The sequence below is a fragment of the Mytilus trossulus genome, chromosome 10, assembly GCF_036588685.1.
Source record: "Mytilus trossulus isolate FHL-02 chromosome 10, PNRI_Mtr1.1.1.hap1, whole genome shotgun sequence".
Taxonomy (NCBI): domain Eukaryota; kingdom Metazoa; phylum Mollusca; class Bivalvia; order Mytilida; family Mytilidae; genus Mytilus; species Mytilus trossulus.
Window position 1 is genome coordinate 2,441,191 of NC_086382.1, and position 23,062 is coordinate 2,464,252.

A 23,062-nucleotide genomic window follows, 5' to 3' on the forward strand; every position below is an offset into this window, starting at 1 on the left:
TATAATGAAAAGAAAAATAAAGGATCAAGAGTTATGAAGGATGATTCGACTTTTTAAGGGAGAGAAATAGGTACATTCTTAAGATTTTATTCGATTCCTTTTTTTTAGCAATCTACCCTACTACTCGTACCACATTTTATTACTTGCGACTTTTTTAAAGATTGAATAATAGAATAACAATTTCAAAAAACAATAAAAATAAATGACATTTATTATTTCATTATGTAGGCAACGCCACATGGCATTTTCTCTTCTCCTTCCAGATTATGACTGCTGTGAGGGCCGCTTGAACCTTGCAAGGTTCTTTCAATATTGCTTGATGCCTTCAATGGATCATCCTCGTCATTTATCTAGAAAAAAAATTAAAAAAAATTTATGTGTTTTATTTCACAAATACAACAAATTAAATGTAAATAAAATGTCTGATATACACAATGTGCACACAGCCGTAATATATTTATAACGTAGGCAATCATCAGAAAGACGCATGCAAAATTAAAAAGCGTAAATGATATATTTGGCATGGGTAACAGTAACTTTTACATAACAATTATATTTTATAAAAATATGGAATCATGAATACTACTTTAAACATGTACATATTTGTTTAAGGGCCAGCTGTAGGACGCCTCCGGGTGTGGGAATTTCTCGCTACATTGAAGACCTGTTGATGACCTTCTGCTGTTGTTTTTTTATTTGGTCGGATTGTTGTCTCTTTGACACATTCCCCATTACCATTCTCAATTTTACCCAAAAAAATGTGTCAGTAAATGCAACAGAAGTATCTTACTGTCCAATAGTCATAAATCAATTAAGCAAAAAAAATTTACAAGCAAAACCAGAGGGAACACATCAACTATAAGAGGGAAAAAATAATGAAACAACAGATACAGAACTACAACAAAACAAATGCCAACATACATATAAGCGGACCTATAATGGTTTACTTTTATAAATTGTTATTTGGATAGAGGGTAGTCTCATTGGCACTCATACTAATATATCTATTTGATAACAGCTGCCATATTCGTGACTTGGTACAATATATGTAAAGAAAAATGAAGTGGGTTGAACCTGATTTTATCACATACAAAGCTCCCGCTTGTATGGCAATGATAAAAAGACCTCTTAAAATTAAAACATGCAAGAACACTCACAACCGAGAAATACATCAAGAAATGAATGATATAATAGTATAATGTAAACCATAGAATTATTTCAACGGACACATGAAAGTAAGTACATTTGAAAAGACTTAGAGAAGACGATTAATACTACATTAAATTATAGAAATGAAATCAAACGAAATTTAAACATGAAATGAATCATATAATTTGTCAATTTGTTTATTCGTCTCACGTTTAAAGACAATACTCAATCGATGAATTTTTCATTAATTTATTTACCATTCGCACTCTACTGCGCCGCTTTGCTAGCCTTATTATTTCTTCTTCTTGGAAATTTTTCTGGCATTCGACTCTGTGTTCGGGATAAGACTGAAAACAGATTGATGTATAGTTATCTGAATTTGTCAATAACATACACCTTCATTATATCATTTGTGTTTGTCGCTATTTTACGCATTTTTTTCTTTGAGCTTATGACTGATAATTTCCTTTCTCAGCACAATAAAGTGATATGAACAAATTATCGCTAGAAACTAAGGGAGCTCTTGCCCTTGTCAATGAAACTTACAACGTTGTCCTAGGTAAAAAAGCAATAAACCGATTATCATTGGATATCTCACCTCAATTACTTTTCTAACCTTTTCCCTATCGGCTCAAGTTTAAAATATAGCACTTCACATGTATATGGAATATACATTTCCCAACTCATTCCGTATTCCAGAGTTTGCAGCTGCTACTCAGACTTTATAAAACGGCACCAGTATCTGAGCAGGAGGTTTATATCAGCGAAATTTTTTTGTCGTTAAAAGCTTATTGAAAGATACCAAGACCTTGTTTGATATTTTATAAAGGACTTTCTGCTTTTGAATTTTTTGTATTACGTTTTGCTTTGTATCAAAGTGTTTTATTTGAACTTACAAGTATATCGTTGAGAAAACAAACTGCGGTTGGATCAGATTCACTTTCCGGACTTTCACAAACCAATGTGTGGCCGAGGGGTGGAATATCCTACAATTAAAATAATAAATTAAAAAGAATTCTAATTCTAGTACATGAGAAAAGATGAAAATGATAAATATTTAGCTTTTGAAATAAAAAATAAAAATGTCTGTACCATTTACTCAACTAGTAAATCATGTACGTGTTAATTTGATTTTCATTGTTTCGACTTTGTCATCCTAAAAGTTCGGTGTAAACTTCTTTAAAAAAAGTCGAGAATATATCAATTGCTATCATATAATTGGTTTCTATGTGTGTTGTCCTTTGTTTTTGTTGCACTTCGTTGTTCCTGATGTTCCTTTGTTTTCCTCTTCTAATTGATGTGCTCCCCTTATTTTTGTCGTGAAAAGAATATTGGAAGATACCAAGACCTTGTTTGATATTTTATAAAGGACTTTCCGCTTTGAATTTCTCTTGCATTTTTTTTTTGTACTACGTATTGCTTTGTATCAAAGTGTTTTATTTGAACTTACAAGTATACCGTTGAGAAAAGAAACTGCGGTTGAATCAGATTCGATGTTTCCCTGATGTGCTCTTGTATCTTTTTCTAGATAGGGCGCATTCTTTTCATCCAAGCTCTTTATCTGATTGAGGCCAACTGCGACATCGTTCCTCTCTTTGCATCCAAAGTTTAAATAACTTGTGTTGGAAACTTTTCCTCTCTGAAAAACACCACAGTTATGTCTCATGAATTATGTTTTTTCTACATGATGTATACTATGTAGTGTTATCAAATCGAACATTTTTTACTAAACTGTTACTCAGATAATCTTTCGACCAACTAACCGGTTACATGTAGTCTCTCGTGTTTTGTTTTTTTTTATATATGGATTATATCGTTGGATTTCCCTATTGAATGGTTTAACACTACTATTGTTTGGGGCTCTTTCTGACTTGCTATTTACTTTTACAAATTGGGACACGGATAGAGAGTTGTCTTATTGGCACTGATACCCCATTTTCTTATATCTAATTATTGCAATTGGTCCTATAAACTGTGATACTTTCTAAGATATGCGCATTTTTAAAAAGAAGTAAAGGTAGAGGGATCGAATTCCTCTTCTGCAAAACGTATATATGCAAGATGGTTTGTAGCTCTTTCTAGTCTTGATTTTTTGCATTTTTTCACTTCCCTTTTATTTTCGTGAGGTGAAAAACACGCAAAATTAGTTCTCTTATCGAAACGGATTAAAATGTCAAAGGCCGTATGTTGACATGTAGGTGTTTCCATCTTCACCTCAATTATTTTACAAAAAAAAGACCACCCAGCAACATCGTCATTGTAAAATATTTTAGACATACTGACATGCAATTTGACTATAGAAGATCTGATCGTTATGAGACATGCATAAGATATATATTATATTCCGCAGTGTTTTATATACACGATTTAAGGTATTGCAGAATTGGGGTTTTTCACTAACTTTTGTTTGTTTACAATAATAAGATCACTTACAACTTTTGACAACTCTTCTAAGATTTTATTCGTAGTATTCTCAATGAATGGTTGCATATCATTTTCCGGACTTTCACAAACCCACCTGTGGCCGAGGGGTGGAATATCCTACAATTAAAAAAGAATTATAATTCTAATAAATGAGAAAAAATGAAAATGATAAATATTTAGCTTTTGAAATTTAAAAAAAAGCTGTCTTTACCATTTACTCAACTAGTAAAAAATGAACGTGTTAATTTGATTTTCATTGTTTCGACTTTGTGCATCTTGAAAGTTCGGTGACAATTTCTTTTTAAAAAAAAGTCGAGAATATTGTCAATTGCTATTATATAATTTGTTTTTGTTGCACTTCTGTGTTCCTGTTGTTCCTTTATTTTCCTCTTCTATTTGATATGTTTCCCTCGGTTTTGGTTTGTCACCGGTTTTGTTTTCTCCATCGATTTATGACTTTGAAAACTAGTATACTTATGTAGCCTTTATTTATCCCAAGAACAGTTATAAATGCTATTGTATTATTCATTTACTTACACTTTCAACAACTGGTTCGGAGCTGTGTCTATCCATATAGTTTCCCATGTTTTCTTCTTGAGTCTTCCACTGAAATATAAAAATTTAGTTTTTCACTAAACGGAATGAATAGGTGTGATTTTATTAAATAATAATAATTATTATTAATTCTGGTACCATGCCAATTTAATGAACCCATTTCACTTATTTGTACGATTCTTATTTTTTGTTAATAATTCAGGACCAACACCTGTATTATCCAACAAATTCTTCCAAATGTTTGATACTTATGTTTCAACAACTGTTTCAACATTCTAGTATATCTTTATTTTAGTTTTAATTTATACTGATTTTTTACTCCTCAGACATAAACAAGGAGATGTCCCCTTCATTTATGACTATGCTTAATGTGTTTTGCTCATTGTTGAAGGCCATACGCTGACCTGTAGTTGTTAAATTCATATGGACTCTGGCTAGGTTTTGTCTCATTGGAAATCATACCAGTCTTCTTTTTTTATAAGGTGATGTAAATTTGTTGACTATGAGACAATTTTTCAACCATTCCAACATAGTCGAAATATTTAAGGCATTATAATTTAACGTGTAAACTGAGAAAATACAACCACAAATTCAGATATAAAAGGTTGAATAAAAATGAACAAAACACGTATTGGCAAACCTATAATGCTTTTTAAATAAATAATGACTTTCTGACTTCACAAAAGGCTCACACCGAACAGCAAGATGTATAAGGCCACAAAATGACTACTGTAAAACAGATAAAACAAGTAAACCAATGTTTTAATCTTTATTAAAAACGAAAAACGAGAAAAAAAAACTATGTACCACATCAACAAACGAAAACCATTGAACAACAAACTTCTAGGTTATGACAGATGCATACAAATGCAGAGGGTTAACACGCTTTAATAGGTGATAACTTTCTTCATTGATTTAAACGTTGTACAGTTCGAATTTTTTTAAGGGTTTATGGAATTATTCATGGGTATTTACCGCAGAAATCCAAATTCAAAATCAAAATACAAACATAAAAGTTATACAGAAGAGGACTATAGATAGTACAAACGACATGAAAATTCTTTCCTAATTATATACCAAAAATCGAGATAACTATTTACACCACTGGGTCGATGACACTGCTGGTGGACGTTTCGTCCGCGAGGGTATCAACAGCCCAGTAGTCAACGCTTCGGTGTTGACATTAATATCAATAATGTGGTCATATTTATAAATTTGATATTTACAAAACTTCGAATTTCCGAAAAACTAAGGATTTCCTTATCCCATGCATAGATAACCTTAGCCGTATTTAGCAAAACGTTTTGGAATTTTGGATCAATCCAAACTCTTCAATTTTGTACTTGCTTGAGTTTATAAATATTTTGATATGAGCGTTACTGATGAGTCTTATGTAGACGAAACGCTCGTCTGGCGTACTAAATTATAATCATGGTACCATTGATAACTATTAGTCATATGGTCAATTATTTTTTTTAATTTTCTGTTTGCAAAGGTATGAGTTATTCGAAATACTAAGGATGTTCTCATCCCATGCATCGATTAACATAGCCGTATTTTGCACATTTTTTTGGAATTTTGGGTCAATAATGCTCGTCAACTTTGTACTTGTTTGGCTCACTCACCATTTTGATCTGAGCGTCACTGGTGAGTCTTATGTAGACGCAACGCGCTTCCAGACATGTATTGTGATTCAAGGGTCATTATTTATTTATGCAGATACTTTTAGAGAGTTAACAACAAATTAATATATCACACTCCTTAATGAAGTAATTAAAATAATCAGTGTCAGGCCTAACCAAAAAAGGCACAAAACTGATAAGCACCTTCGGCGACTCAAGTAGAATAAATAGCACGATTACCAAAGGCTTACCTAACATTTTCCAACAAGTTATGTTAAACATCAATGATCTAGCTTATTGCTACCCTGATATTATTACTGCATGACAACGATGATACGTATTGGTTACACTAGTGTTTGTCAATATTAATGCTTCAGTAATCGTTGGTTCCTATTTCCGTGGGACCGACGAAAGGAGGTGGGGGTAATTGTCAGGAAAAACAATTAAAATGTGTCCAAGTAAAAAGTTATCTCATACTCAAACAATCAGATTGAAAGCAAGTTTTAAACCCATTTGAACTATGGTATATTAAGAATTTTTTTAATTAAATACCAATAATTTTAGACTAATGCATTCATGAGGTCGTCTCATACTTGCAATGAGACTTAAGCTTTTTCTTTTTCTATTGTAAACGCTATAACAGATGTCAAGAAATTTAACGATTTATGTTAATGTATTGAGTCTTTATTTTTTCAAAAGCATATTTTGTCTGTTTTCTTAATGGGTATTTTTGGTATGTGAGCAAATAAGGTAGCTCATCTTATTTTGTGAGTTTAATTCTTTGATACAAAGTGTAACGAAAAACTCTAATCCATGGATAATTTTCTTACTCAATCTCAATTAAAGCAGAATTCAAACAAAATGAAAAGTTCCAAATTTATAAAGCTATCAGACAGAAAATGCGTTTACAACAATTGTCTGCATTTTTAATGTTATAAGTATATTCGCTTAGTTTTATACATGTTTGGTTGGAAGACCTGTTAATATTGCACTTGTTACGTTGTTTGATAGCGTTTGAATATTTTTCAGTTTGTATGGACTTCCGAATTTGCCTTGAAGTTCGATATTTTTCCTACAGTTTTACGATGATAATATAGGATAAAACGCCTTTTTAATGGAATTTATTGGTGTACAAACTCACAAAATGATATATGTGTTAGTGACTTGGTCCAGTTCATACAACCAACAACCAATAAATTCCTTTAAAAAGGCGTTTAATGGTTATTATTCTTTAAAATTGGAAAAAAAGGGATTATGTTTTTTTCCACACTCTTTAACCTTATCACACGTAAATTGTATATTTATGTCATCGAAAAGGACTGGCGCATGGATATATTTGTTAGTTAACAATGAAATTTGCTATCGGATGAATGATAAACTGCATAAACTCTTATTATCATTCAAACGAGTGTTTTTGTGGTTATTATTTTATTTAAAGATTAACGTGCAGTGAAAAAAATTTTTGTTAATGTCGTTGTTATTATCGCCGCCATCTTGTTTACATTGGTTATGAAAAGAAGTTCAGTCAACGTCGTCTATCGAAAAATAACTATTGTCAAGATCAACTATCGGAAGTCCTCTCGATCAATCATGTCAACGTATTCTCTATGTATGCAGATTTGTCCATTGGTACATATAGTTAGGATTAATATTTCTCTCAGATTGAACTATATCATATCTGCGGTTGATTTTATTATTCACAAGTAGTGCCTTTTAGTGGAGAGACCAATTGATTTTGTTGTGATTGGGTTTTTTTTCTTCTTCCATTTATTTATCATATGTCGATTATGTTTTAAAATATTTTTTTCGATATTTGACAGATGATATCAAACAATTTAATATTTTTGTAATTGTTGTCATCATTCTTTGTAATGTATCTTGTTAAATCAAACACTTTTTATATAGGAGTCATCTCTCGTTAATTGTTTTCTTGTTATCGCGGTTCCTCGTAAATCGTAGCGTTTATCGCATGAAGATGATGTGTTAAATAAGGATCGACGATCCAGTCATATGCTTAAATATTTATTCTTCTGGTTTGTTTGAAATAAATGGTTTGTTTGGTTAACTCATAAACCGTAAGTCATGGGATATCAGAGGCTTTTTATAAGACGTATTTGGTCAATAAGCTAGAAATGGAGGTCATGGGTCATAGATCAAGTCTTTTTTCAAAAGGTTTTTATCCCAACTCCTCATTAACACCATCAGAAATTGACCAAAAATGATGTGGTAAAATGTAAGTGACGTAAATACTCAATGTCATTTCATTTGGAAGGAAGGGCTCTGGTGACTTTTATAACTCTGTCCCTTAAAAATCTTCTAAAATAGCTGCTTGGTAATGTAACTACTTTTCCACAAATATCATCATATTATGAGATTCATGATATTCAATATTGAAATTGAAGTCAAGTACAAAGCAACGTCTGACGTTCTAGATTTTGCCATAAATTCAAACAAATGAAAGCTTAAGATAGCTTTAAACCCAGATTTAATCCACTATTGTCTACATAAGGAAATGCATGTAAGTTCGATGTCCAAAATACGACAGTTGTTTTCCGTTCGTTTGATGTGTTTGAGCTTTTGGTTATGACATTTAAAAAATAAATCGCCGTTATAAACTGTCCTGGAGTTCAGTACTTTTGCTATTTAAGTTTTTTTTTACTTGCACTTGATAGTATGAGTTAACATTCTGTTAACCGGTAGTCGAAAATTATCGCTATTATTCCAAACATTTGACTATTTTAAACAAGAACTTTGAGAATGGAACTTTAGTATTTTTGTTTGTCGTCGATGTGCCTTTGTTACGATTTTTACCGTCTGCTCTAATGATGTGCACTATTTCACCGTCTTAGATTTAACCTTGCTTTATTTTGTAACTTCTTGTCGTTAACATGGCTAAGTCAGGACCTTTTCTTGTCTCGTTTTAGTTTTTAACATTTAATCATGTCGGGGCCTTTCTTAGTTATCTAAATATAATTTATATTGAAAGCCATACGTCATATGACCTTGACATTGACGTTCTCTTTTTTGACCTTTGTTATAACTTAATACTGGTACATGAAAAAGATACTCGAATTAGGCTGGATAAAAAATGACCTCGTATAGAACTAAACTTAATTAAAAGTTGTGTTATGGTGTGTTTTGCTTGTATCTCAGGTTAAAAGAAACTGTTTTATTTTGACACAATTTTTGTTAATTGACATTATAAGGGCTTTCTACACATCCATAGAAAGACCTTTTTATTTTGTTCTGCACTCATTATTTCGAACAATTAGATTGCTGACAAAACTCATCCCATTTAGTCAAGGACATTTTTATTAGAATATCTCTAAACATCGTTTTCCTTTTTTTGTACCTCCTTCGTAACCAAAACGAAAAATAACCACAAAATTCTGTTTCTTCTAATTCTTCGTTATATGTCGAATAGATTTTTGATCTAGCTGACCCAGAGACTACATTTGAAAGTTATGTTTCCTTATCTTGTATTTTACATAAGTAATATGTATTTTAAACGAGTAAACCTTAGTGTCTTACATTGATTCACCAAGAGGTAAATTAGTTGGAGGTTAAATGCCAAGATCATATTTTTAATTTTGATAACGGCTTATTATTATTTTGCTTCTCCTCAGAAACCGTATATGATAGTGACAAAATGGTTTTACTTAAACTGCTTTACTTACTTCTTCATGTTCTAAAACTAACATGTATATCTTAGTTAAAAAGGACATTTATTGGAGGGCTGCTCAGCTCCAATTTCCAAATGAGCTGTATTGGGATACAACTCATAAAATATCTATTGATCGGGTTAGGATGAATTGATTTGAGGCCATTGCGATTATTACCTTTCAATTTAGGTCAAGGTCAAATTCAAAATTAATGTCTTAGATTTTGGCCTTTGTTATTAGTTCATATTTATATGTGATAAAGCTAAGAGATCTTTTGCATTTTTTTGGAATACTCGTGACTTTGAATAAATGTAAAATTAACTTTTGTAAAACAGGATTAGCCATTGCATGCCCCAAAATCATACAAAAGTACCAAAAACCGTACACTTTTGGAATCCGTGTGAAGTCACAAACAGGATAGTACCAGATGTGATTTTTTGTAAACCACAGATTTTAAAAAAAACTAGACAAGATACCAGGGCTGATATTTGGTATTTGCGGCAGACGTGAGTTAAGTTTTCAGAAATCGTAGAAGATATTTATAAAATTTTTATTAAGTATTAGTGGTGACATTTTGTTACAGATAAATTTGGGTTGAAATTTTACCTTGTAATTTAATTGGAGTTTTCCTCCGTCTTATTCTAGAATTCAAAATTATCTAAATTTGGATATTCCTCATAAACTATAATAGTAAAGACCTATTGTCTTTGATTTGAGTTCTTTAAGACCTTTATTATGTTAATCTTATCTAATATTGATTTGATTTTGGATTTTTGGTGTTTCAACACTAATTTAAAGCACCGCTTTTGTGTTTCTGTATTTTGTGGCGGACGATTTTAATTGATGGAGGAAGCCGGAGTGCTCGGTGGAAACTATCGACCTTCGATGAGAAAACTGGCGAGATTGGAGTCGAGTGCCCCTTCACAAGCGGGGTTCGAACTCATAACCTCAGTGTTCACCGACTTAGAACACTTGGCAACCGAAGCCCCAACTTTATAATTAAACGTATTTATAACTGGTTGATCATAAGTAATAGAGACACAGTTATTTTAATTTGAGGTCAAGGGACAAAAATAAAAAGAAAATGAAGAAAACCATCAATTTTGATCTCAACAATATGGTTTTTAAATTTTTTATACCGATTGTTTTGCTTATTCTTCGGTTATCTAAGTAGCGACTTAGGATCTGTCGGTTGTTGTCTGTTGCCTTTTACGTGATGTGTTTGTGTGTACTTTTTTCACTTTCGATCTTTTATATCTGAGCGTCACTGGTGAGTCTTGTGTGGACAAGGCGCGTTTTTGGCGTATTGAATTTTAAACCTGATGCTTTTGTTATCTATTAATCATGTTTTTCTTTGTCTAATATGTTCTCCTATTTATTTGTATTGTAGTCCTGTAATATTATGTTGTCATTTCAATGTTATATTTAACTTTGCCATTAAAGTGCGAGGTTTGGCATGCCACAAAATCAGGTTCAACCCACCACTTTTATTCCCCTTTAAAAGTGTCCTGTACCAAGTCAGGAATATGGCGATTGTTATATTATTGTTCGTTTCTGTGTGTGTTGCATTTAACGTTGAGTTGTTTGTGTTTTCTCTTATTTTTGAGATATTGAGATACGACGTGGAACGGTACTTGTCTATCCCAAATTCATGTATTTGGTTTTGATGTTATATTTGTTATTCTCGTGGTGTTTTATATGTTGCTTAGTCCGTTTCTGTGTGTGTTGCGTTTCGGTGTTATGTCTTTGTTCTCCTCTTATATTAAATGCGTTTCCCTCGGTTTTAGTTTGTTACCCCGATTTTGTTTTTTGTCCATGGATTTATGAGTTTTGAACAGCGGTATACTACTGTTGCCTTTATTTGATAAGAAAGATACCAGTGTTGAACAAGCAATAAATCACCCTTTAAGATCCCGAGAAATATTTCAAGCTTGATCCCCTGTTTGTCTTTTTGTAGTTTTTCTTTTTGTGATTGTATTATCTTTTTTTCTTCAATTTTTTAAATATTCTCAAGTTTTTTGTTCTCCCATGGTTTGTTTGATCGCGTTCAGTTTTTTACATAAATAAGGCCGTTAGTTTTCTCGTTTGAATTGTTTTACATTGTCTTATCGGGGTCTTTTATAGCTGACTATGCGGTATGGACTTTGCTCATTGTTGAAGGCCGTACGGTGACCTATAGTTGTTAATGTTTGTGTCATTTTGATCTTTTGTGGATAGTTGTCTCATTGGCAATCATACCACATCTTCTTTTTTATAATTAATAAGTTGGGTGTTTTATCTCGTCCCGTGTTTTCATCATTTAAGCATAACAGATACCGACTCATTCTTTTTTCATAGAAAGTATTAAATCATGTAATGGACTGTCAAAAATATATTAAGAATGAACAGAACAATAATCTAAAGATGAACATCATATCATTCAATTAGTTTGCTCCGTTATATTTATTATGATAAATTTATCGAGTAATGCTCGGAGTCTGTTAACAAGTACACTTCTTCGTTTCTTCGAACAACATTAACAAATATTTGGATCGAAGTTTAATTTTGTGGCTCAGAGCTCCAATTGATGCATCTATAAAAAAATAAAGGTTTTGCATTTAAACAACTAATGTCACTTACGATCACCGATACTGTCTCGAACAGCGGGTTACTAACAATTGTTCTCGTTTCTGACATATTATGCTGCAAAGAATTCGAATTGTGTTGTTCCCTACATATGTCCGACATAGGATTCAGAACACGCACAAAAAATACATAAATTCGTCTCCCTTATCACGTTTTCGTGTGTAAGTTAAAGTTCAAAGGCAGTTCGATCTGCCTTATGATTATATCGGCATTTGTATTGAAAATACTCAGAATATTTAATTAACTATTAGGAACTCTAAACATAGAGTTTTGGCATTTTGTATCAAACTTTACGATATTGGTTTAAACTGCCTACATCTACTTCATTTTAACTTGGATTGATAAATGTACATGTCGCATTGGAAATCATACCAAATTCCCTCATTTTTATATTACAACATCTATCATATTATTTCTAAAGATTAAATGAAAAATTGATAAATGTTATGCATTGCATAATTTAAAGTTATTTCTATATGTATGTCTAATTCAATTCTGATTAAATTTTGCAAACGATAGGTTTGCTGTGGTATATTTTTTTCGTTTCAATGCAACAGGACATTTATAATTTTGTCAAAAGTATTACATTCTTTTTAATTACGTAAGAATTTAATAAATTGTACGTACATGAGTTTTAAAAAGCCATTTGACGAATATACAAAGAGTACTTAACGGTGTATCAGGACATATTGATCTCGTTTATAAATAGGTACGGTTTAATTTCGAAATACAGAGAAACGAAAGCAAAAGTTCATTTTTTTTTTATTTGACAAAATATTTATCATAACTTGGATATGTTTTTAAACACAAATTAAAATATTTTTATGAGAAATATTTTCAATATTCCTCACAGTGGGGCGGTCTGATATAAATTTGATAAAGTGTGTCAATTGTTGTCAATTTGTTCATTTTGATATTGGCTTGATGATAGAATTGTTAAACTGGTTGTAGGATTTAACTGGACATAGATTTCGTAAACTTACCCTTTATACTTTATCATATTGCCTTATACATTCAATTCATTGTCCATAGCATCCAGCAACATCGCAGAAAAATGAATATTATTATGTTTAGTGTACCTTTTGTTATTGTAATTTGGGTTGTTACTTATAAGGCGGAACAATCAACAGTAGCCACATTGAATGTATACATCATAAATAGTAATGATAGTGTAACTTTTGTTTGTTGTCAAGATCAAATTAATGTTATATTAATTAGAAGTCTTAGTTTTATCATTACCTAGAATAATTTCTTAGTATGATCTTATTCAAATGATATTCACCAAATATAATGTCGAATATATTAAAATAAATATTCATTTTGAGTAGAATAAAACACAGAAATAGTTTGTACTTACATATAAATGAGTTATGTAAACTTGAATTCTTGCACAAAAAGGTCCTGTCTAGTTAACTGCGAATCAGGTAATAATGATTTTTTACGTATATTGATTGTTGCTTACTATTTTTACATACTGAGAAACGAAAGAAAAGAAATTTAACCCACTCAGAAAAAATTATACCAAATGGAACATAGATAGGTTTTTGAGTTTTAATTACATACTTTTGATAGATATCTTGTTAGAAATATTTTCAATAGTTTTCGGTTTAAATTTTTTAATGTGTTGTGGTGTACAAATTTTTGGCATTTCGCGGCAACTATGTGTTATGTTTTTTTTTGCATTATGTTTTTCGTTAATACGTTTTTTGTAAACATGTTCATATGATAAAATATAATCTTTCGATCAGTATAAATTGATGTCGGAACTGGGATGTTTTTTACTTCTAGTAGTCATTTTCTAATTTATTTTACTCATTGTAATTGTTTTTAGTTTCATCTGTTACCAGTTCCAACATCGGACTGGGACTTCTTTTAAACAAATTATTACTGTACTTATTTCAGTGTCTTGTCTATTCCACTTGGCTAGGGGTGACTCAAAAAGTAACGCAATCTTTAGAGAAGAAGAAAAGAGTCTTTAGTTTCATTTCTGTTTATTAAATCACTGTAAAGTATCTCTGATGTATTTATTGTGTGTGGGTTTTTTTTTTTATGTATTTTCCTTGAAATAAATAAATTGAATTATATATTAGATATGTTTCTTATCAAATTTTTGAGTATCATTTTCTGAACTTTTATGTATCTCTATTCTAAAGAAATAACTGTCAATATATATGATAGAATATACAGAAAGTACCAGATAGCACACGAAAAAATATAAGTCGCATAGGACCACATAAACGCAAACTAGAGGTATTTAACGATTTTCTGGATCAGCTTTGATTTGGTTTTCCCTCTTTGTTTGTTTGATTATTTTTGTGTTGAGAGCGGAGAGTATTCTCCTATAAGAAGGCATTTAAATTTGTTTCGTCACAATTCTTTAAAACGGTGATGCAGAAAGAGGGGCGAAATATACCAGAGAGACAGTCAAACTCATTAGTTAGATTGAAGTTACGTTTACGTTCAGTGTTGAAAATATTACGCACATAACGAACATGCTTATACAATATTCAAATGATTCTAGCTGTGAATTACACTCAATTGTGAGCCTGGTATTTGACGTGCAAGTTTAGATATCAACAGTCATGTCATCTTGCCAGTATTTGCTCTAACTGATAATTGGTTTTGGTTTTCTCATATGTGTAAAGCATTTATGTCATGCATCAATATAATTTAGTCTTTTTGTTCCATTTCTTTTCTTTGTATAGTACAGTTATGAAATTACCAACCTTTAATGACAGACGTCAAATGTTTAATAGCAGACACCTATCTTATTTTTTGGAAGCTTTCTCTATAAGCTCGCTTTTTGAGTCATATATAAATACAAAGTGACCAATAATGGCCTGGTGTCTATTATGAATTATTCTTTGTACGTGCAAACGATAGTGATGTTATGCAAGTTAAAAAAAAATATGAAAATGAATTAACAATTATCTGCAGGTGGTTGTTATTTTCCAGTATTTTCCAATTATATGTTCAATTATATGTAGAAAAGTACACACTATGAAGAAATTACTATAATGTCACCATACGAAAGGGTTTCCTTTGAGTATTAAAGGTAAAAGTTAAGTTAAATTATTTGTCATTTGAGTCGGGGCCTTTGTTTTGTAGAACTTTTCATGATTTAACAAATGTTGTTGGGGTTTTAATTTATTTTAATTTATTTATTTATTTAATTCCTCTTTTTTTGGGGGGGGGGCTTGTTTTTTGGCAGATAAATAAAAATATAACAATTAACATTGAAATCTTTTATTAACGTTGATTGGTATACCAATGTCTTTTTGTGATTGTTTCTTGTATAACTCTTACTGTCGCATTCTATTTTATTTATTTTTCATATGTTTTGCAGTATCTTATTTTGTACGATACTTTGCGCTAATAATAAAGCTATACTTGGTTATCATTATTTACAACTACAATTATAGCAATGTTAAAATTTATAGTATTTCCTTTACTAATATATTACTATAGAACAATAGCGGTGTACAATTGTTTAACTTTTTTCTAGATCGGGTATTTTTTTTTTAAATCAACGCATGTATAACACTAGTTTTCGAAAAGTACTCAATTCGAAAGCTTTTCTATTTATAGTTGATAAACTTCGTAAAGATAATAATAGACTTTTAAACATCAGTTAAATGCTAAAAATAAAATTATTTAATAACCGACGACAGTCTATACAGTAATGTTCAATTACGAAAACGCAAGTGAAATGTAAGAACTTAAAATTTGTTTAATAAAACATGAGGATGAATGTTCAAAGTTGCATTTCTACAGATGTTTGCAGAATATGACAAATGTAGAATCATATGAAATATATAAGACAAACGGAATACTTTTTACAAACATGAATAACCTTTTACATAACATTTGCATAACGGCACAGATAAACAAAAAGGCATATCCACTGACTGTAATTGCTAAATGCAAGAGTTTGTTCGAAAAAATATAGTTTGCCTGCTGTTCCTATTCATTTTTGAATATTATAAAATTATGGTGACCTCTATTTGTTATTATGTCTTGACACATTTTCTAGAGTTTTCAATGTATTTCAGCTAGAAACTGAATTTGGTCCTATGTTTTGCTAAGAACAAAACATCAAAATTATCTTCTATGTATTTCTTTTTGAAATGCTAAATGTAGGTTTCTACATTAAAAAACATTTTATTTCAGTTATTCAATACTAGGACAACAATAACATGGAACAAATGTCGGAAAAAGTATTTTATGTCACTATTTATCTACAAGAAACTCTAACTGCTATAAATATAAATTGCAGAAAAACCCATATCTATATTGGCGAGTTTTTCTCGGAAATGATCAATTGTAAAAAACAATTGTAAAAAAGTTTTTCAAAAACTCCAAAAAAAAAATATGCGCGCCGTTCTCAATTTAGAAAATATTCTACATTAGACTTACATAGTCCTTGGTTACCTATCGAAGTCTAATGTTAATATTCAGTAATAACGAAAACGAAGTGACTCCGTTTTGAAAAAAAATACAATTTTTTAAATTACTTGTAAGTTTGAAGAAACCTATACAACCGGGACATGATACCGTTTCAGGTTTTGATGCATTACATTTATTTCTTCAAATTTGATGTCGAAAATATATTTGCATTAATAAAAGACCACAGTTAAAAATAGTGCAGAGTTGAAACACAATGATATCAGGATTGTATTCACACAATATATGAATTTTAGATTAAAAAGATAAGATTATAACAAGCTACTGATTAAGTGCCCGACTGTATTGTGTTTGAAATCATTTGTCATACTCATACACACGTTTACACATCAATATTCAAATGTTAGATATATAGCAACTACTATCTTAAATGTGCATTAAGGAGTGTGATACATTATGATGAATTAATAATGATTTTTGATCACAATAAATATATAGTGATATCAGGTTTGAGAGGGCCTTTTTCAAGTAAAGCCAGAAAAACGAGTCAGTCACACGAAATATATTACTTTATAATTTTAATGAAAAGTATGTATAGTATTGTTTTGAATCGAAAACTAATTAATTTTCATAATGATTTTTTGTTATTTTTATGAACATGATAACACGAATAGTGGTCAAAGGTATCATGCAGGATTATAATTTGATAAGCCAGACATGCGTTTTGTCTACATTAGTCTCATCAAGTGACACTCAGATCAAAATAGTAATCATAATATTAGGACAAGGAAGGAAAGATATATCTTCACAATAAATGTGACATGTGTGACAAGTTATACCATTTTCTGTCGTCTATCATTTATCTTTGTTCTGTCTGTTCATTTGCACTAAATTTATTGAAATACAACTGAACTGAATCCAAATGGACGATTCAAACAGTAGATAACATCAGACAAAACAACTATAATCTATTAATGAAATGACATGACAAAAAACTAATGCAATGGAAACAGTATTTATTTCAATGTACAATGAGATATATTTGGTAAAATGTCAATTGCCATACTCACATTATTGATATACAAATAATCCAACCCAGTATATGTAATAAATAACAAAATATAAAATGTGAATTAAGTCACGATTTACAGTAAAAAAAAAAGTCAAAAAGATTACTGTCTTATGGTTTCAATAATGAAATGCACTTCTAACACTTAGTACCTGAAAACTGGTATTTGCTTTATAATCCATATCTAACAACTGCAATTTGATGTTTGAATACAATAATATCTTACATACATATGTACAGTCAAATTTCTATAAATAAACATGGGAATTTACCATGTGGAAAAACCCTGTTAAACTCCTAGGAAATTTATAAAATTGGAGTTTCACTTTCTCATGTTTTTATAGGGTAAAATTTCAGAAAATACACAATTGGGTTAATGATGTGCTTTATTGACTGAATGAAGATTACGTTAACTACATGACATAGCAAAAAATTTCAGACAATGTGTTAAATGAATATACAATGTTGTTTTGTAAGAACAAATACACTCTCAAAACAAAAGAAAGGACAGATGTAATATATTATCGATCGTAGCAGAGGTGAAAACAGTATCAATAGCAGATTGTTTTCAGAAAATGTCTCCACGCTATATATAATTTATAACTTACCGCATATTCAAAATTGAATTTTTGTATAAGGTTCTGACGAATTCACGGATTAATATTGAAATTGCAAAACTGAATGATGAATTTTAAAAAATAAAAAAATTTAGGTCCCTATTTGAACGGCAAAATCAAAACTTGACACAAATCGAACGAAAGGATTGTTAAAAGTATCGACCATCGAAAAACCCAATACCGTATAGTCGGTTTTAGTTGAACCCGACATAGTTCATTCATTTAATAAAATATAAATAAGGCACTTTATTTCAACCGATGTCTTAAACGGTTTTCTTCGGAGTTCAGTATTTTTGTGATTTTACTTTTGATTTAAAAGGTTATTCGAATTGTAATATTTCTATAAATTAGTAAGACAGAGTATGACCATAACGGTAGGATGAGATATGGAAGAGACAATATGACTTAACAATCAATTTGAAAAGCTATTGTCAATTCCTTTCGGTCTATAGTTAATATTTGTAGAATGAAACGGACGATCACCTTTGTTCATTTAAAATGAAACAACAAGCAACTACTGAATCGACAGGATCTATCATGACCAAACAGTGTACAGCGGCAAGCCTTCTCAGCCGCCAAGACTGAACTAAAATTTAGCTTTCGCAAGCCTAGAGTTACTTTTCCTCGTCAATACAATTTGGAGATGTAATATATATATATATATACATAAAATGATACGACAAAAAAAAACTTCTACAATGGTAACAGTATTTATTTCAAAGTACAATGATATAGTTTGATAAGATATCGATTTCCATACTCAGGCTATCCGTATACAAAAAATCTAACGGAATGCATGTAATTAACAATAAAATAGATAATGTCATTAAAGTCACGTTTAACATTGAAATCGAAGTCTTTAAAGTATTATCTATTTGTTTAATCTCCCGAAAATGAATAATGAAATTGCACTTTAAACACTAAGTACCTGAATATTGGTCTTTGCTATGTAATCCATATCTAACAACTGCATATTAAATGCTTATATAAAACAGTGGCTAATATAGCCCACATGTCTTACTGTGATGTCATATTTCTATAAATAAATATGGAATTTTAAAACCCGAATTTTTCTACCAGGAAATTTATGTAAGGTTGTATATTTACTTTCCATTGTATAAGATTGCTAAAATATAATTGGGTCAACGGTGAACTTAATTTATTGATTGAGAATTCCTTGACTTTTATGATATAGCAGAAAGTTTCCGGCAATGTGTGAAATCAGCATACACTGTAGTTTTATAAAGAAATACACTTCATTTGAAAACTTTTAAAAAAAAAAAAGTCAGGACCGGTATGATTATATCATAAGAGATCTTTTCAGAAAATGTGTCCACCCTAAATAATTTATTAACTACTGGATATTGTGCAAAGTTTAATTTTTATAAAAATTTTGGATGAATTAAATGGATAAACATGACAAAAATTGAATGTAGAATGTAAAAAATCATTCATGTCTGCGATATAAAAAAAAGTAATGTTTTAATCAAAATTTTCAATCGACTTTTCACTTAATGAAAACGTTTAACAGAACTGAAATGAATCAAAGTGACATATGTTTTAGGAACTAACGTCAGCTCGTTTATTTTCTAGTATGAATTGCATTTAACGTCTTGAAAGTTTTATACTTTGCCAAGATGTATAGGTTTTGTTCGTTGTTGAAGGCAATGTGGCAACCTCAAATTAGTAACAATTACGTTATTTGGTCTATGTAAAAATTTCTGTATCATATAAAACATTACCAACATAAATTTCTTCAACTTAATTATCGATAGGTAAATATATTCATTGCTTCAACTAAATTATCGATAGACAAATATATTCAGTAATATTTTCCCTTTCTTGGCAGAAATTGCCAACACAATTTGATCTATTCAATTGTCTAAAATACCTTCGGTACGCATACTAGTATACTGCGTTATAGCAACCATTGAAGCATTGCTACTCTTTTGTTGTTAATCTTTTATGAACAGAGTTCCTCTGAACTTTTCAAAATTATCATATAAAGAGTTTTTATTCTTAGAGGTCTCTATATGCGACTGGTATACATGTGAGAGATCTAGCTAGCTATAAAATCCAGGTCTAATCCACCATTTTCTACAAAAGACAATGGTTTTACCAAGTAAGAAATATGACAGTTATTATTCATTCGTTTAATGAGTCAACAACCCAACCAAGGAGCAGAAAACAGTCGAGTGGCAACCAATGTGTCTTCAATACAGAATATTCCACACATGGGGTGCCGACTTCAGCTTGTCTCTGAACAAAACAGTATACTAGTTCAGCAAAAATTGACGTCATACTAAACTCCGAAACATATAAATGAACCACATTTTTTTCTTAAATACAAGATTTACAGAGTTTCCTGATTTAGGACAGATGTACCGTGTTTGGATTATAAACTATATGCTAGTCTCCGTTTTCATGGAATTAGAGATACTCCAATATCAATCTAGTCACCATACTATTACAAGCTACCTGTTCGAGGGACTAAACTATTCCTGTGTGAAATAAAAATTTCAAAACAACCACCTGATAGCTTGCAATAATCGTAAAGACTTCTCAACCGCTTAACTCACTTGCGAAATGTAGAAAATGGTGGATTAAACCTGGTTTTATAGCGCTAACCCTCTCATTTTGATAACAGTCTCATCAAATTCCGTTATATTTACATTGATGCGTTAACTAAACAGACACAATAAATAAAATAGTCAAAATATGGGTACATCAGTAATCATTGTATAACAATTTTAAAAGGAACAATTTAACAGAACACAAAAACATCTATCTACAAACACATTCATTGATTTGTGTGTCTGACGTCAGAAAATTTTATACGTCACATAGATTTGTCGTTCATTGTGCAAACAATAGTTATCAAAAGTACCAGGATTTTAATTTTATACGCCAGACGCGCGTTTCGTCTACATAAGACTCATCAGTGACGCTCAGATCAAAATAGTTAAAAAGCCGAATAAATACAAAGTTGAAGAGCATTGAGGATCCAAAATTCCAAAAAGTTGTGCCAAATACGGCTAAGGTTATCTACTCCTGGGGTAAGAAAATCCTTAGTTTTTTCGAAAAATTCAAAGTTTTATAAACAGGAAATTTATAAAAATGACCACATTATTGATATTCATGTCAACACCGAAGTGTTGACTACTGGGCTGGTGATACCCTCGGGGACGAAACGTCCACCAGCAGTGGCATCGATCCAGTGATGTAAATAGTTATCCAAGGTACCAGGATTATAATTTAGTACGCCAGACGCGCGTTTCGTCTACATAAGACTCATCAGTGACGCTCATATCGAAATATTTATAAAGCCAAACAAGAACAAAGTTGAAGAGCATTAAAAATCCAAAATTCCAAAAAGTTGTGTCAAATACGTCTAAGGTAATCTATGCCTGGGATAAGACAATCCTTAGTTTTTTCGAAAAATTCAAAGTTTTATAAACAGATAATTTATAAAAAATGACCACATTATTGATATTCATGTCAACACCGAAGTGTTGACTACTGGGGTGGTGATACCCTCGGGGACGAAACTGAAAATCAGCTAAAATAAACGGCATACATTCTGTATTTTTCATTGTTTTCATAAAAAGGTACATATTATTACGTAATTGAGACGTCATCAAATAAAAATCTTATGTTTTTCATTGATATTTCTTGACAGCATGCACTTCCAAACATTATACATGGTATAAGCCAATTTGGAGTAGTTGTCAAACATATATTTTTCTGGGCCAAAACTGGGCCTTAATGTCCCTACTCCTTTGCAATTTTGTAATAAATAAGCGGATAATATAAACCTCTTCCTTTACTTTTTGATCTAGCTATTCCATCTTCTTCACAGTCACTATTGTGACCATCGAAAGTTTGTGCTATGTCATCAGTATTCAAGGCCTCCACCTGATATATAAAACAATAACATTGAATAATTTCACTGTATGACTGACAGGTATTATACACTCACGGGAAACTTTTTTTTTACAATTTTTTACACAATGTAATGGTACAGAGCACGATATACATTTTTGGTAGCTGATATTTTTTATTGCTTTTGATCGCACATTTCGTTCTGTTGGATGAGCAATCACCACAAGTCCCTTAATTCCCTTCCTGTTTACTAATGTGATTAGTGTTGTTCCATTTTGACTCTTCTATGTTGATTTTGTAAGCACTGTTGTTTATGTGTTTTTGTCTATCTTGTGTGTTGTCTATCATTATTTATATTGTTGCTTATTGCGTTGTCCATCTTTCTTATAGTTGTATACTTTTTAATTGCGACCTTGACATCTTTTTTATGAAAGCACAAAATTAAATTGCAATGGATATAATATATAGGAATTTTCTTCTGATTGAAGGCATTTATTTGTTTAAATATAGTTTACAGATGTCACGTTTTTGTTGTTGGCTCATATCACTTTTTGTTGTTTGTCACTTATCAACATAACAGATTTGACAAAAACAGAAAAGTTCACATATTCCTGTTTTAATCGATAACTCGAGCTATTTAGATACATGTGTTAACATAGGAAAATATTATTAGCTATTATTCAACCGGGAAAAGGAAGTAAAAGGAAAAGCAAAGAAAGCTCAGATGACAATATTTAAATTAATCACCAGCTGTACTCTCCGGACAGCATCTTGTACTGTAGAAATGAAATCCAATCCTTTCTTGTCTTTGAGAAACTGACATTCTTGGGACCATCTAGCATGTTCTACAAAAGGATTATCTTCTGAATCCCAGTTCTGTAATCCTATACCACAGTGAAAACATCTCACATGATCATTGTTGCCTGAAATCAGTACTTCAATTATTTTTATTTCTTTTATGACAAATAAGACCAGACAACCTATTTTACTCATAACAAGGGGCTGTCAGATTGATAGTAAACCGGATTTTTCTCTATCACAATGATATAAGAT

The 23,062-nt window shown here is 30.9% G+C and overlaps 1 protein-coding gene across 1 annotated transcript; it reads right to left on the reverse strand.

The window, feature by feature from the left end:
• Positions 1-206: 206 nt before the first annotated feature.
• Positions 207-17,626, reverse strand: LOC134685990 (uncharacterized). Its single transcript, XM_063545697.1, has 7 exons — positions 17,512-17,626; positions 4,111-4,179; positions 3,583-3,690; positions 2,600-2,788; positions 2,046-2,135; positions 1,407-1,496; positions 207-350 (listed from the first exon to the last, which is right to left on the reverse strand). The coding sequence occupies exons 2-7, from the start codon at positions 4,156-4,158 to the stop codon at positions 213-215; spliced, it is 663 nt and encodes a 220-aa protein (XP_063401767.1). The 5' UTR covers positions 4,159-4,179; positions 17,512-17,626; the 3' UTR covers positions 207-212.
• Between the last annotated feature and the right edge of the window lie 5,436 nt (positions 17,627-23,062).